The sequence below is a fragment of the Melanostigma gelatinosum genome (genome assembly GCF_949748355.1).
Source record: "Melanostigma gelatinosum genome assembly, chromosome: 13".
NCBI classification, from domain to species: Eukaryota; Metazoa; Chordata; class Actinopteri; order Perciformes; family Zoarcidae; genus Melanostigma; species Melanostigma gelatinosum.
In genome coordinates, this window is record NC_136646.1 from 9,896,690 (window position 1) to 9,911,243 (window position 14,554).

Genomic DNA, 14,554 nt, shown 5'->3' on the forward strand with positions numbered 1-14,554 from the left:
GTATCACGTCACACTGAAGGATGAGGTAAAAAGTATTTATTTCGCTGTAGATCAAATCGTTTCAGACATGTATGTTGTCAGTGGTTGACAAACGTTCCACACCTTTATTTCGATGTCCAACATGTTTCGGAGATAAAATAACAATCATACAAAATGCTTTTTCTGGTCATGGCAAAACAAACAGTTGGCCGGAAGAAAATGCCAGTTGTAAGAAAAACAATGGACTGAAAATGGAGGACAAAAAGCACAGGTAGTCTCCGGCAGACAATGTTTTCACAGCAGAGAATAGTGTTCTTTTTATGAGTCGGATCTTAACAGCAACCAATTAAAAAAGAAAAAATACAATTTTATGTATAATCAGATTTCTTATCAAGCAAATTCACATAATCCTTGATACAACAAATTAAAAATCCAAATCAAATGAAGATGGAGACCAGTGGTGAGTGTAGCAGACTTTCCTTGGTTTACTGAAAATAAACTAATCTCGCTGACTGCCTTGAAGACAGCTACCTCTAGCACTCTGCACAGAAAACAAATACACCTTTGAACCCCACTGAACATCCGCCCCAAATACCCTCCCGAGTCTCAGAGGAGTCCCTCCATCTCCCTCATAAAGGCTTCATACATCTGGTCTTTAGTCTTCATGTTGGACTGCGACACAGCACCCATCTGGACTTGCTGGACAAAGCCCATCGAAGCAGCTGTTGCCTGCTGTTTCTGCCCATGTCCACCTCCCATGCCGTCATCTCCCCTCCTTCCTCCGTGACCTCTTTTGTCGTGATGCCCGGCTCCTGCCCCGGGCATCCCTCCGCTCTTGTCCCTGCGCACCCTCAGCGCCGTGGGCACGAAGCGGGTGACCTCTGTCTTCGGATTGATAATCTGAGGTTTGGCGGAGATGGTGGCTCCGCCGGAGCCGGCACCCGCGGCCAGGTTGCCTCCGCCTGCTGCGACCGAGGTGATGTTGGGTCGCTTTTCGATGGTGGCCGCGTGGTGGTGCCCGGGGGGATTGCCGCCCGTCGGAGCGCCAGCTGTACCTGGGGGAGGGGGCATCTGCATGCCGCCCGGCCGCATGGGCATAGGCATGGGCATGGGCATGGAAGGGGGCGGCATGTTGCCCTGTGAACCATCCGGGTTGGATCCTGAGCCTTTTTGTCGCTGGACAATGTTGGGAGGAGCACTGAGCACGTTGGCGTTGAGAGGTGGAGGAAAGAGGGAGAGTGGTGGGGCAAGTGGACGCGGGGGCCCTCCTGCTCTTGGGGGAGGAGGCGGGATACCTGCAAAAAGACACAAAGTGTATTTTAATGAGAAATGTATGACATTCCTCTTCGCCACTCCACAGATTTGAAACAAAGTATGCTGACACAGTATATTTAATGATGTATATTTTTACTGCTTCAGTTTGAGTTCCACTGCAGCTGAGCTGTGATGGCATATAAAATAACTCAAATAATTTCTTGTGTCACATTTATTCAGCATGTGTTCATGCACACACAAGAACATATCGAGCATATACACACACTCAGTTCACATTTGGATTTAAAGTACTACACAAATGTGCATGCACACACACACACACACACAGATGTGTGCCTTCATACACATGTTCCTACCTGGTGGTGCAGGGAGTGGTAGTCTGGGAGGGGGTCCTCGTGGCGGGGGGCCCGGTGGGAGGCCAGGAGGGGGGCCCGGTGGGGGCCCCGGGGGCCGACCTGGCGGAGGTCCAGGAGGCAGAAGACGAGGCATTGGACCCCTCAGGCCTCCAGGCATACCAGGAGGCCTCAGGAATGGAGGAGCACCTAAAGACAGAATATATCATCTCAAACAAGGTTTCCCAAACTTTTTTTCTCGGGACCCATTTTTTTTAAATGACAAACCGCTGTGACCCAATTCACTACAGGCCTTATCTTGAAATCCTGAGAACAGTTCTGACCATTTGTTCTGCCATTTACCTATCCCGTTATAATATCTTGAAAAGGCAAACCAAGCATTTTAAAGATATATACGTTTGATAAATAAAAAAATAGTTTTATGCATTTGTTATTGAAAACGTATACGCATGTTAAATAATTCATAAATGAGAACAAATAAATGCATTTAAGCCGAGTTGTCATTCTTTTCATTTTGTCTCATCAGTAAAACAAACAGAATGTACACTAGCCTTTAACATTAGATTCAATGTTATAAGAAGGCAACAACTATCATAACAATACAAACATTCTCTCATCCATCAAATCCATCCCACCAGTCAGGTTGCAGAGACCTTGAGGTGTTGGCGATATGACCTGAAATTTGATCTCAATATTGAGTTTTTCTTGCTGTGAGGAAATTATGTTACGGTACCTGAACCTGAACCTAACTCGTTGTCAATCTAAGGATACATATCTTAAAATATTGGCTCAGAATAAGAATGAAAATGAGTAAGTACAGAATTACATGTGTTTTGTGAGGAGCAGCCTGCCCCATAATGTAATGTGAATCATTGAGGGTTAGCAGACTAGGAACATTATTTTTATAATTAACACTTAAAATGGTGAAGACACTTGCAAATAACAAAGTAGTACTTTGGTGATTCAGTGGGTGGCTCATCTAGAGATTCAGCCTGTGCCGCCTTTCTTTTGGTGTGACATGCACGGTACAGAAACAATAGGACAGTGCCAATGATCTGTTGAGGTCGCTGTCTGTGTGGACACCACGCGCGTACGAGCTGCAGCAGTTCACCGGCTGCAGCCGTGCTGCTCACGCAGGCTGTGAGGTTGAAGAAAAGCAAAGGCGCTAGCCTGTACGTAACCATAGACAGCATAAACCACACGCGAGTACGTTTATCACAATACATGTCTCGGCCAAATGTGACACCGGTCACGTTGATGAAACAAATCCTAATCAGTTCATCCTTTATTCCAAGTGGACTTTGTGCCAAATTTGTAAAAATCATTCCTGAGCTATTGCATTCCCGAGAATGGGACCGAAAACCTAACCCGAGGTGGATGCACAACATTTTTTTTTTATTCTGATTTATTCTGGTATCGAGTTCAGAGCTGGAGCATAGTTTTCCGTTGCAACTAACCTGGTGGTGGACCTGGAGGCGGGCCAGAGGGTGGACCGGGAGGCCTCATGGGGGGAGCTGGGGGTGGACCCAGTGGTGGAGGCCCAGTCATTGGTGGACCTTGCAGGTGTGGAGGCCCTTGCTGTCCCACCGGTCCAGCAGGAGGGGGTAGACGCGGATTAGCCAGGAGGTGGGGCGGGTTTTCCCCGGGTGGTCCCCTGTCCTCGATGTCTGAGCCGTCCGATTCATCCGTGTATTCCTCCTCCACCTCTTCCTCCTCTTCGTCTTCAGGAACTGCCTGACCTGGAGACAAATAATAAATACATACAGCACTATGTCATCAGAAATAGAAATTAAAGTATGCTAGCTCAGCAAGTATGGAGCAAAGACACTGGAATACCACAGTACCTGCCATCCTCAACATCATAGCCTGCAGCGGGGTGATGGCCTTGGTCTTCTTCACCACCCTCTTCTTCTTCTTCTTTCCGTCACGGAGTGCCTCTGGAGGCATGTCAGCGAATCGTACACTGCGACCTAAAGTAATTAAACGTAGTTAAAAGTAAGTCATCAAAATATGAATAAGTTGAGAACTTAAAGCAAAAACACAATAAAGCAATTTCTAAACACTCACCAGCATGTCTTTCATTTCTGTCTCTGTCCTCCTCCCTCTCCCTCTCATCATCGGGCCGGTCCACACTCATCCTCAGGTCGCCGTCTCCTCCTTCCTCTCTCTCGTCTTCGCTGTCCTCCTCGGAGTCGCTTTCGTCGTCGTCCACGTCGTCCCGATCTCTGTCACTCTCACTGCCGCTGTCCCGATCTCTTCCCAACTCCATCGGAGAGTCCTTTTCTAAACCAGGAATGGAAGGTTCTGTTCATGGAAAAAAAGAAATATTTGTAATTGAATTCAATTAAAGGAAAATTTGTATTCAGAAATGTCGTCATTATGGGTTTGTGCGTTACCTGTGTCTGTGCCATAAGCTCTTCGAGCAGGAATGCCGTACAGTGCCAGAACCTGTGGGGGTGGGGGCCCGGGTGGGGGTCCAGGGGGCTTCTTCCCTGGAGGTAAGCGTGGCACACCTGGCACTGTTGCCAAAATCGGTCCAGAAGATGCCGACAGAGGTCCTTTACTGAGAGATGCATAAAACAGAATTGATGCATGAAACAGAATTACCTCAGTGGCAGAGCAATACTCAGCAGTGTTACTTAAACTCATTGGTTTGTGGACTGCTGTTTCGAAGCCTTGAGTTCGGCGATTTAGCCGTCGCCATTTTTGGATTACAGCAATCACCATGTTGTTGTTTTTTGCAACCAATGAACGGTCTTTATGGTCTATTTGACTCTAAATGGACCATCATTTACAAAATGAACATCATGCTGTATTGAAGAAGACTTGAAACTAGAGATTGAGACATAAACTCATGTTTACAATGTTTACTGAGGGAATAAATCAATAGAGAAGTAGAGTAATTTTCTCATAGACTTCTTTTTGCAACCAGGGGAGTCGCCCCCTGCTGGTCTCAAGAGAGATAATGCAAGTTTTAAGACGGTTCCGCGTTGGCTTCACTCGGCAGAAGCAGAGGTTTGTCACCTGGTATGCACATGTTAATAATTACCCAAAAGAGACGTTTTTCTTCAGTATGGAGGGGGGCTGAGCTCCCGGTAGTGGGATGTCCTGGATGTGGATATTGGAGGGTGCATGAGGCATATCTGGTAAAGGGATACTGTCAACCTCCACTGACTCTGCATTCTGAAAAAGAGGACACAAAACACATGATAGTAAATAGAGTCGCCACAAAGCCTAAGCAATGTAAAGAAACCAGACGATGAAGTGTTGGGGCTCAACAAACTGTGTACAAATTCCCTCAAATTAAACAAAAAACACAAACGTGCTTCTCAATGAGTCAAGATTGATTAAAAACAAATTATTGTTTATGAATCCAAACAAATATACATAAACACACCTTGACTGAATCAAAATAGAGAGCCAGCTGCCCTCGCTTGGTCTCATAGTCCAACTCAAGTTTGCGTAGCTCCTTGTAGGTTTCGGGATTCTCCCTCTCGTAGAGACGGACAATGCGCTCAAATGTCTCGCGTAGCTTCTTCCTCTTGTCCCGCAGCACTTTCTCATTCAGCAAGGGCTGCTGGACTGGGTTGAACTCTGTTGAAGGCGTTACAGAAAAGCTTCATATTTTAACAAAAGCAGCAGCTTTTAGGTTGAAATCGTCCAAAAAGCCTTAAATAAAAAATATGAACATCTTATAAAAGTAACAAACTTCATATTTAGGGACAGTAAACCTATGTACAGACATACAAAAGGCAGTTCGACAGAAACAGACACATTCAGCCCCCTCACCCATCTCATCCAGCTTCTCCATGTCTCTAATGATCTGTCTGGGGTCCTTCATCTTCAGCACAGCAGCTCTCACCATCATCCTCTGCTTCTTGTTCTATCACAGTTATTAACAAATGAAGCCACATGTTATTACACAATAATACACAATAATAACACCAGAGAGAGTACATTGAAAAGTGAACTTGTTTAAAGACCACTCGTACCTTTTTTAACTCCCTTTTCCTGGCCTCCTTTCCTGTAAGAGGTGGAGAACAAGGGTACACTAGTTATTGTTCTGGCACTTGAAAACAATGAGTTGATCATTCGTCAGGTGTTATCCAGCAGGCCGGTACGGAGGAACCAGCTGCTGGTTATGGTTGGTACTTACTGGCCTGGTCGGTGGGGTTCATGAACTTCCCACTCTTGGTGGAGGAGGTTGAACGTCTCCCCATCGTGCAGGTGCTTCTCTTTCACCCTGCAAAGTTGTGACATGTAAAAAATGAAATTATCCATCTGTATCCGCTGAGTATTCACATCTTCACCTCATATTTTGCAACGTGTTCAAACACAGCGGGTGTTTTAAGTGGCTATCGAACATTATAAAGCCGGTCAAAATACATATATAACAGTGATATCTTCTCATTGCGGCCCATGCAGCATTTTGCTGGCAAATGCTAACATTTGGCTAACTGTTGACGTTAGCTCGCACTTGTAGCTAGGGCCGCGTTAGCAACGACAGCAGCGAAGGAGGAGCGAAATTTGAATTTTACCTTTTATTCCAGAAAAGTCCGTAGAGCGTTAACGCCCCACACGCGCACCTTTGCGTACCAAAAAGTAAAGTGAAACGTGTTGTGTAACGTTACGCCGTCAAAGAGAAATCCAAAGCTTTCAGGAATGAATGCATGCACGGACTGCTTTAGCCAGTCGCCATGTTTACTGCCGCGAGCACGAGCGGAAGAGGCTAATTTGACGTCATCAAAAAGGTCGCCGTGGTTTTCTTTTTCTTCAGATGAATATACATTGTATATGATTATAATAAACATGTATCTATACATGAAACAACAAAATAGAAAACAACATTTATATAAAAAATATTGAACTGAACGAGAGGATGATACACCTTTTAGTATGTGTCCGATCACTTGAGAAGTCTTCAAATATATTTTTTTTATTAGTTGCTATCTTAGAAACAGAGTCAAAGAGTTTAACACAAAATAGTTAACAGTTCATTTTATTTGGGAGAAAATTCCACATTTACAAGAAGAAGAGATGGGCGGACTCCAATCAAAAACTATATCAATATGACACGATTAAAAAAAAAAACCTTACAAATAAGATGCCAATGCATACTAATTATGTGTTTGATAGATCTATTGTGGACCAATAATACAGTATTTTAAATTACTTTTGTACTTGGTATATGCTATCCCTGGTAAAGACATTTCTGTAATTTATCTGTTTCTAAACTATAGATCAACATTGTTTTTTAAATCACCAGGTAACCACGCCCTAAAGCAAACCCTGATTTATCGTCTATTTTACTCTAAATGGTCCCATCATTTATGAAATTAACATCTACACTGAAACTGCTGGGAAAACGAGAGCGAAGAAACAAAAAGTTTGTGTTGAACAATTGAACAGAAAGCAACGAAAACAAACGAGAAATACCTCAAAATAAGACTCTCAGTCATACAGATGCTTCAAAGAACAACATTAGTATTTCATTCATTGTTCCAGATTACAGCATGAATTCTCAATTGAATCGGTGATGAATTATTGGTGTATACTGGGGAGATGCTGGATATTTTGCTGACATAACAATGGATTGAAGATGTGACCTTTGAGAGCATAAAGCCATTCACACAGCAGACCAGATGTTTTAAAAGAGACACAGCAACAACAAAAATACAGAATTCAAATGATGGAACATATATACGGGAACTGTAATACAATAGGAAAACACAATAGATCTATAGGATGGTATGGATTTTGTACTCACTGAGAAAATGTATAACATGTTGTGCTTTACTGTACAAAGTACGATGCTGAGAGAGTGAATACTGCATCTTAATTTAATTAATTTGAGATATGATTTACATTATCTTTTACAAAGTTCTGGAGATAAGTGTTATCTATTTTTGTTTTATTATTTTAAGAGAAAAACTTGATTGAGAGAAAGAGAGAGAGAGAGAGAGAGAGAGAGAGAGAGAAAGAGAGAGCGAGAGAGAGAGAGAGAGAGAGAGAGAGAGAGAGAGAGAGAGAAAGAAAGAGAGAGAGAGTATAACTTTGCTTACTTTCTTGTTCTCATTATCTTTTATTTTATTTATACACACTCCACACCAGCTGTGGGCGGTAGTGCACCATAGCGTTGTTTGCTAACCTTCATGAACACGAAGAAGAAGCCTTCTAGTTGCAACCAGAGGACCTGTTCCCTCCTGGCCAGCAGAGAGAATGCGGGTTTGATCCACTTCCGCCTTGGCTTCACTTTTCAGACCCGACCAAATGCTTCGTCCGCCTCTCACAGACAGCCTGCTGTTGTGATCTTATATTCTTATTGTACACAGACTGTGGGTGCTATGCGTGTTTTCGTGTAGGAATTTTAACCCTTTCACGCTGCGTTTTCGGTTCATTAAAGTTAATTGTAACATTGTGGTGTGTTGTCTCAGATGTCTTGTTCAGCCTACGGTTGTTCCAGAAGACATTCTAAGGGGTCGGACGTTAATTTTTTCCGGTAAGTAGCGTTACGTTGTGTTTTAAGCCCGTTGTTCACAAGCTAAAATTAGCATCCCGATTTATTTTAATTTGTAACGTGAACAGATGCATCTTTCTAACCGAGCTAGCTCGCTAGCTTTATTTTTTTTTTGACGTTTGTGACTGAACACTTCTTCTACTGATAACATCTGCGGCAGAGGACACGCAGCAAAGGCCCGTTGCTGCCCTCTGCAGGTCAGTTGTAGAACAACAGTCGAATCTGAGCACATCTCTGCTGGTGTAACTTCCTCCACTCGCCCAAACATTCCTAAAAGCTCTGTAGTGAAGACTGACACATGATTAGACATGCACTTTCTATCTGGTATAATATATTATAATGTCTGAATTCAAAAGTTAACTTTGTTTTCGTTTTTCTTCAAACAGATTTCCTTTAGGTGATAATGCAAGGCTGAAGCAATGGTTGCTGAATGTGAGGAGGAGGAACTGGATCCCATCTAAAAGTTCACGTCTGTGCAGTACGCACTTCAAGGAGGATCAGTTCTTCATAGACAAGGAGGTAGACGGATACATAGTGCACTAATTAACTACACAGTGAATTCTCTAAATGTACGATACTTAGTTGTGAAATACCAGACCTAACGTAGAGGTGATTTATCAATAAAAACATATCTGAATGTGTGGATATCATCTTTAATGTTTGAGTATGAGGAAAACCACCCTTAGAATCTGAACTTGAAGGTCCAGTGTGTAGGATTTAAGGGGGTCTATTGGCAGAAATAGACTATAATATTCAGAATTGGGTTTTTTATTTCGTGTATAATCACTTTAAACTAAGAATTGTGTTATATAGTATACAAGTAAAGACAATATATTGTCCTTATTTGTTTTAGGACATTAACATATAGGCTTTTGAGAACTGCCAGTTGAATATCTAAGGGACCAGACTAGCATTTATTGGCAAAATTTGAATTTTCATAACTATATTTTCAGTGATGTAAAGTCACCTGAAACCAGGAATTGTTGTGTTTTTGTAGCTTACAATGAGCCCTTCATATCTTCGCAGGGAGCGGGTCTCTTCACAGAGTGCCCCATGTTGCACCGCCATGTCGCTACAGTGGCCCAGAAAGGACAAACTAAACTCTAGAGAGATCTTTTGTGTTTTTACGTTACCTAAAGTCCACCGTAGTCCTCTGGCACGCTTGGAAAGGGCGTTTCCTTTGGTTGCAATCTGCGTCCTCACCACTAGATGTCACTAAATCCTACACACTGCTCCTTTAAAATCACAAAATACACCTTTTAATTGTAAAAAAGAAAATAAAAAGGAGAAAAAACCCTATGTAGCACAACTTACCTGCTGATGTCTCCTGCATTTATCTTTAGGGCAAGAGGAGGCTGAAGGACACTGCTGTGCCCACCATTTTCATCTTTCAAAACCGTTGGTTGATAGAGGATGTAACGAACACGACCAGCCTGCTGCGATTGACTACCAACATTGACAATGGACCGAATCACAACATTGCCAATGCGGAGCAAGCGCCTATTGACGAGGAGGATGATGTCGTGGACTGCGATGTTGTTGACGATGTTGTTGACGGCGTCTTTGACGATGTCCTCGATGATGACATCATTCGGGTTATTGTCGGTGGCGATGTCGACGAGGTCGTTTCCGATGACAATACCGAGTGTGCGACGAGCATAACTTCACAATCCGCTCTGCACGATCATAGCTACCGGAGTCTGAAACAAGAGCAGATCTACGTGGGCACTGATCACAACTACATAGTCTCTGGTTCACCCAGGACACTGAAGCGCAGAGTGGACGCGGTACAAGATCAGCTCGTCTTGGCTCACAAAAAGCTGAAGTTGAAGTGTCAGGAGACGAGGCGAATGAAGTCAAGACTCTTGTCCATGAAAAATCTGACCAAGGATCTAAAGAAAAAGTTGAATGCAGTTGAAAAAACTCTTGCCGCGGTTCATAAGTAATGGAGGTACGGCGCAAACAAGTCCAGGAGTTCAAAGCTTTGAGGAAGAAGCTGATCTGAAGTCTGTTTATGTTAAAAGTCTCTTGTAGAGATGCACCAATTGCAACTTTCTTGGCTGATTCCGATTGGCTAAAAAAACGTTATTTGACTGCAAGGCTCCGGACTATGTTTTTTTTTTTTTTTTTTCTACCACTGTCTCCTAAACCTACTTTAATTTTGGACTTCACAATGTTTTCAGTGAACTAACTTAACTGGTAATCAGAGGAATGAGCTCACCCGTCTTAGTCGTACCCAGGTGGGACTCTAGACATGTAACAGCTGAGTGCTGTATTAGCAGAGTATGGTTTGTGCACGTAGAGTCCTGCTCATAGTGGCACCTAGTCTAAGACTGCACCTGTCGCCACGCCCTGCTTCCTCAGGCCCTGCTTCCTCAGGCCCTGCTTCCTCAGGCCCTGCTTCCTCAGGCCCTGCTTCCTCAGGCCCTGCTTCCTCTCGTCGTCAGCCTGTGACTGGGACAGTCTGCCACCTCCTTGTAAGCCTTCTTCTTACGGCAGCCTTGACACATGGTGAGGACAAACAGTTATTAATATAACCCTTGTTCTGGAAGGTCTATGACGTCGAACGTGACATCTCGGCACATCAGGCCCACCAAACAACCTCGCTTACAGAGTTGGGACTGATGACATCATCTTTGACGTCAACCCTCAACTCAAAGATAGTCCTGACCAAAACAAAGTCGAATCAAATGAAATAATCACGTAATCCGATCATGCTTAATTTGATTAGTAATGATCAAACATTGCTGGCAGCAGCAGGTGGAGTTAAGTGACGCTTCAATGATGCACACCACCCCCACTCATAAGCAGCAGACTGTTTAATGAGCCAAGACTTCAGGAGGAAACCGTTGTTGCCGGTCCAGGACGGCAGGACAAGCAGCCGGACATAAACGTCCTGTTTAACAGGAGAAATGATGAGTCAGACGCTCTCGTTCAATGTTTCCAAAACATTCACATTAAAAACACGTGATTGTTTTGTTGTTATGAAATCGCATTAATACTAAATTGATCCCAAAATGTAGCTGTTACAGTGAAACATATTTACTGAGTGGACCACAAATAGACTTGGAATTACAAATAGACTATTTGAAATAGCAAATATCTAAGCTAAAAACTCATTTATTATATCTCGACTTGGAAATCTAAAATCCGCTGTAAGTTAGTGGTCTGCACATTTAGGAGATTGATGATCTCCTATAATCGATCAGTTCAACATCTTCGGACGGTCAGTTTGTTTGAGTTCCTTGTACGACGACCTGAGAGCCTTGAAGGCAGGGATCAGGGACGGAGGACGGTTGAAACTAATCTCAGCAGGTTTTTCAAAGTAATGGTCAAATATTGCAGGTGGAGTTAAACGGGAGCTTCCGTGGTTCCAGTCTCAGCCGCTCCCTCTCATCAACAGCAGACTGTTTCATCAGCAAAACGTAGTTTCAGGAGTTTCACTGAGCTAACAGGGTTCTTCTGAGTCTGTTAGACCAGGTTCTTTGAGGGATCTGGTTGTCTTGTCCCTCGCTGCAAACGCCAAATGCGACACTAGGTGGCAGGAACGCCATTCTTTAACAGTCCAGCAGACACTCAGCAATAACAGCTGTCAGGTGCTTGTGTTACCCCCAACTTCAAATAATGCACTTATATATATTGCTTTCTAATCACTTTTCCAACAATCTACCTTTCAAAATAAAACGTTACGGCAGACTGTTCTCTGTACTGTGCTGATTCTGACCAATATGTTTGCAGCATGTATAAAGACCTTTATTTTAATGATTAAACACCTCAGTCATCATATTCTAACAAGTACGGGAAATGCATCTCTAATTTGGCAGTTAATGTCACGCTTGTGTGATTACATATTTAAAAGGCTCCAGGGTTTAATGGTAATCATCTTGACTTGCAATGCTCTGAAGTCTATCAAACATCAAGCAGGTCTTCAGGAAGATCATTCTCTGCATAATTCAAACCAATTCTGCGACATCAGCGGGATTATTACGAGCAGTTCTCACTTCGTGCATCATGTAAACAGCCAGACGACACACAGTATTCACAGTAGAGGAATTATTGAGCACAGCATGTAAACTAGAAAAAGCATTTCCTGCTGAAAATGCGTTGGAATGCTGAAAGCTGAAATTAATTGTGAAAAAATTGCTGAAAATTAAGAAATGGGAGACTATCTGTTTGAAAAATGTTGAAGCTCGAAAGCATTTAAACTGCACTGCTGAAAAACCTTCTCGTTGAAATGTCTAACTATGGTGTCTGGAGCTGAAAGTATGAGGAAGAAGAAGGCTTTGAAAGTTGAAGTATAACAGGATTTGAAGATTTTCTCCATAGAGATCCCATTCAAAAGAAAATTGCAAAAAGCTTAATTCAAAAAGTTTAAAGATTACAAATATGAAAAGTCAAAGCACCCCTCTCCTGAAAGAGCTGAACATTTTGATATTTGAACAATTTCTGTAGCTTAAACAAATTTCAGAAGTAGTGATATTTGTAGTAATAGTAGTAGAAGTTGTATTTGAAGTAGAAGTATTATTAGTAGTAGAAGTATTAGTAGCATTAGAGATATTTGTAATAGTAGTAGTATAAGTTGTAGTTGTAGTAGAAGTATCATTAGTAGTAGAAGTATTCGTATTAAGAAGAAGTATTAGTATTTAGAAGAAGTAGTAGTATTTAGAAGAAGTAGTAGCCTAGTATCAGTAGTAGTAGTAATAGCTGTAGTAGTGGTCGTAGTATCATAATGTTAGATAAACACAAACCGGTTATTAAATGACAGGCTCATCACAAGCATTTCAGTTAGGATTCACAATAGTTGGAATGCTTAACAGCAGAGAGAGAGAGAGAGAGAGAGAGAGAGAGAGAGAGAGAGAGAGAGAGAGAGAGAGAGAGAGAGAGAGAGAGAGAGAGAGAGAGAGAGAGAGAGAGAGAGAGAGAGAGAGAGAGAGAGAGAGAGGAGAGAGAGAGAGTGAGTGAGTGAGTGAGTGAGTGAGTGAGTGAGTGAGTGAGTGAGTGAGTGAGAGAGAGAGAAGAATGAGTGAGTGTGAGAGAGAGAAGTGAGTGAGAGAGAGAGAAGAAAGAGAGACACAATGGCTTCAGGCACACAGGTGTTCGCAATTGAGCCAATTAGTGATGTTGATAAACACAGACTCACAGACACACGCACATACACTCCTCTCCCTCTCTCTCTGTGTCTCTCATACAGTCATTCAGGTCTTAGGCATCTTTAGAGGTCTTTCCCCCCCCCCACACACACACACGCCATTTTAAAATAAAAGCATTCACATCTATCCTTCTGCTTGCTCCATCTCCCCAGTGCCATTCAAACATAAACTGGCTGTTCAAGATTCTTGTTGACATACAGGCTAAAGCAATGTTGAGGTGTGTCCTTCTAATCTTAGTCTGGCTGGCGTTGAGGAGGTGAGCATGTCAAGGGACTTGCGTGCAGCACAGGAATTTAGGAACAAAGGAAGGCAGATGCCGCCTTCCCCCCACTAGCATCTTGTCTTTCTATCTTTAACGCCGCTTGGGATCAACAATTAGTGATACAGTCATGAAACTATCCCAAATGAACAACACAGACCATAATTGTATTTTAGGAAGCATAATCCAAAAATAATAAAGTCACAATACTATACAGCATGTTGTTCTTCTCAATGAGGGGGGTCATTCAGCTGTAGATTACATAACCCAGTTCCCCTTCCTCTACATTTCCTTTTTCTCAGCTTTATCTTCAATCAGCATGTTAAGCCTTATTACAATATGCTTTACTTGGCGCCAGGGGCTGAGCCCTGTAACAACAAAGTCTTAAAGGTGCAGTCACTCTGGGCACCAATGGAAATCAGCTTCATCAAAAAGTTGTTGCACATGCATTTCATCCCATTAAGCACAGGTAGAGTTCATGTTACATTTTGCACAACAGATGCTCATTTTGAACCGTGTTGTTAGCACACACTGGCATTTTAGTGCTTTCCCCCTCCATGATATCATTTGAATGCTGCATCTGACAATAATGTTGACAAGATAATTGAGACTAAACCAAAACAGTTAAGCTACTGGCCAGAAAACCTGAACAATTTGCTAAAAGATGCTAAAGTCAGTACCAGCCCTTTCACATAAAATGACTCATGTAAGCCAATGTTCACATGAAAATATTGTATACATCAGCATTAACGCTTGTGTTTAATTTCTCTGTCCTTATGTCAAGAGCTCAATACTTGAACATATACTTCTGCCACTAATAATACTTCTACTACAACTACAAATATCACTACAGCTACTACTAGTACTTATTCTAATGCTACTAATACTTCTACCAATAATACTTCTACTACAACTTCTACTACTACAAATGTCACCACTGATGAAATTTTTTAAGCCACAGAAACCGTTAGAATATCAAAATGTTCAGCTCTTTCAGGAGAGGGGTGATATGACTTTTCAT

The 14,554-nt window shown here is 42.5% G+C and overlaps 2 protein-coding genes across 3 annotated transcripts; one reads left to right on the forward strand and one right to left on the reverse strand.

Annotated features, from left to right (window-relative positions):
- Positions 1-27: 27 nt before the first annotated feature.
- On the reverse strand, positions 28-6,306 carry wbp11 (WW domain binding protein 11). The gene is made up of 12 exons (XM_079281283.1): positions 6,146-6,306; positions 5,764-5,850; positions 5,600-5,631; positions 5,397-5,490; positions 5,005-5,201; positions 4,657-4,790; positions 4,004-4,170; positions 3,675-3,911; positions 3,452-3,577; positions 3,065-3,346; positions 1,611-1,796; positions 28-1,274 (listed from the first exon to the last, which is right to left on the reverse strand). Exons 2-12 carry the CDS (start codon positions 5,825-5,827, stop codon positions 586-588), a joined length of 2,208 nt encoding a protein of 735 aa, XP_079137409.1. The 5' UTR covers positions 5,828-5,850; positions 6,146-6,306; the 3' UTR covers positions 28-585.
- Positions 6,307-8,041: 1,735 nt separating this feature from the next.
- LOC306787495 (uncharacterized protein) lies at positions 8,042-11,727 on the forward strand (the record flags this gene model as incomplete). 2 transcript variants are annotated; one of them, XM_079282638.1, is made up of 3 exons in its annotated part: positions 8,042-8,106; positions 8,511-8,643; positions 9,468-11,727. In XM_079282638.1, 3 exons carry the CDS (start codon positions 8,042-8,044, stop codon positions 10,068-10,070), a joined length of 801 nt encoding a protein of 266 aa, XP_079138764.1. In that variant the 3' UTR covers positions 10,071-11,727. The 2 variants fall into 2 exon arrangements, 1 of the variants encoding a protein (XP_079138764.1); XR_013772542.1 differs by lacking the exon at positions 9,468-11,727 and having other exon boundaries at positions 8,096-8,321; positions 8,511-8,593.
- Positions 11,728-14,554: the final 2,827 nt, after the last annotated feature.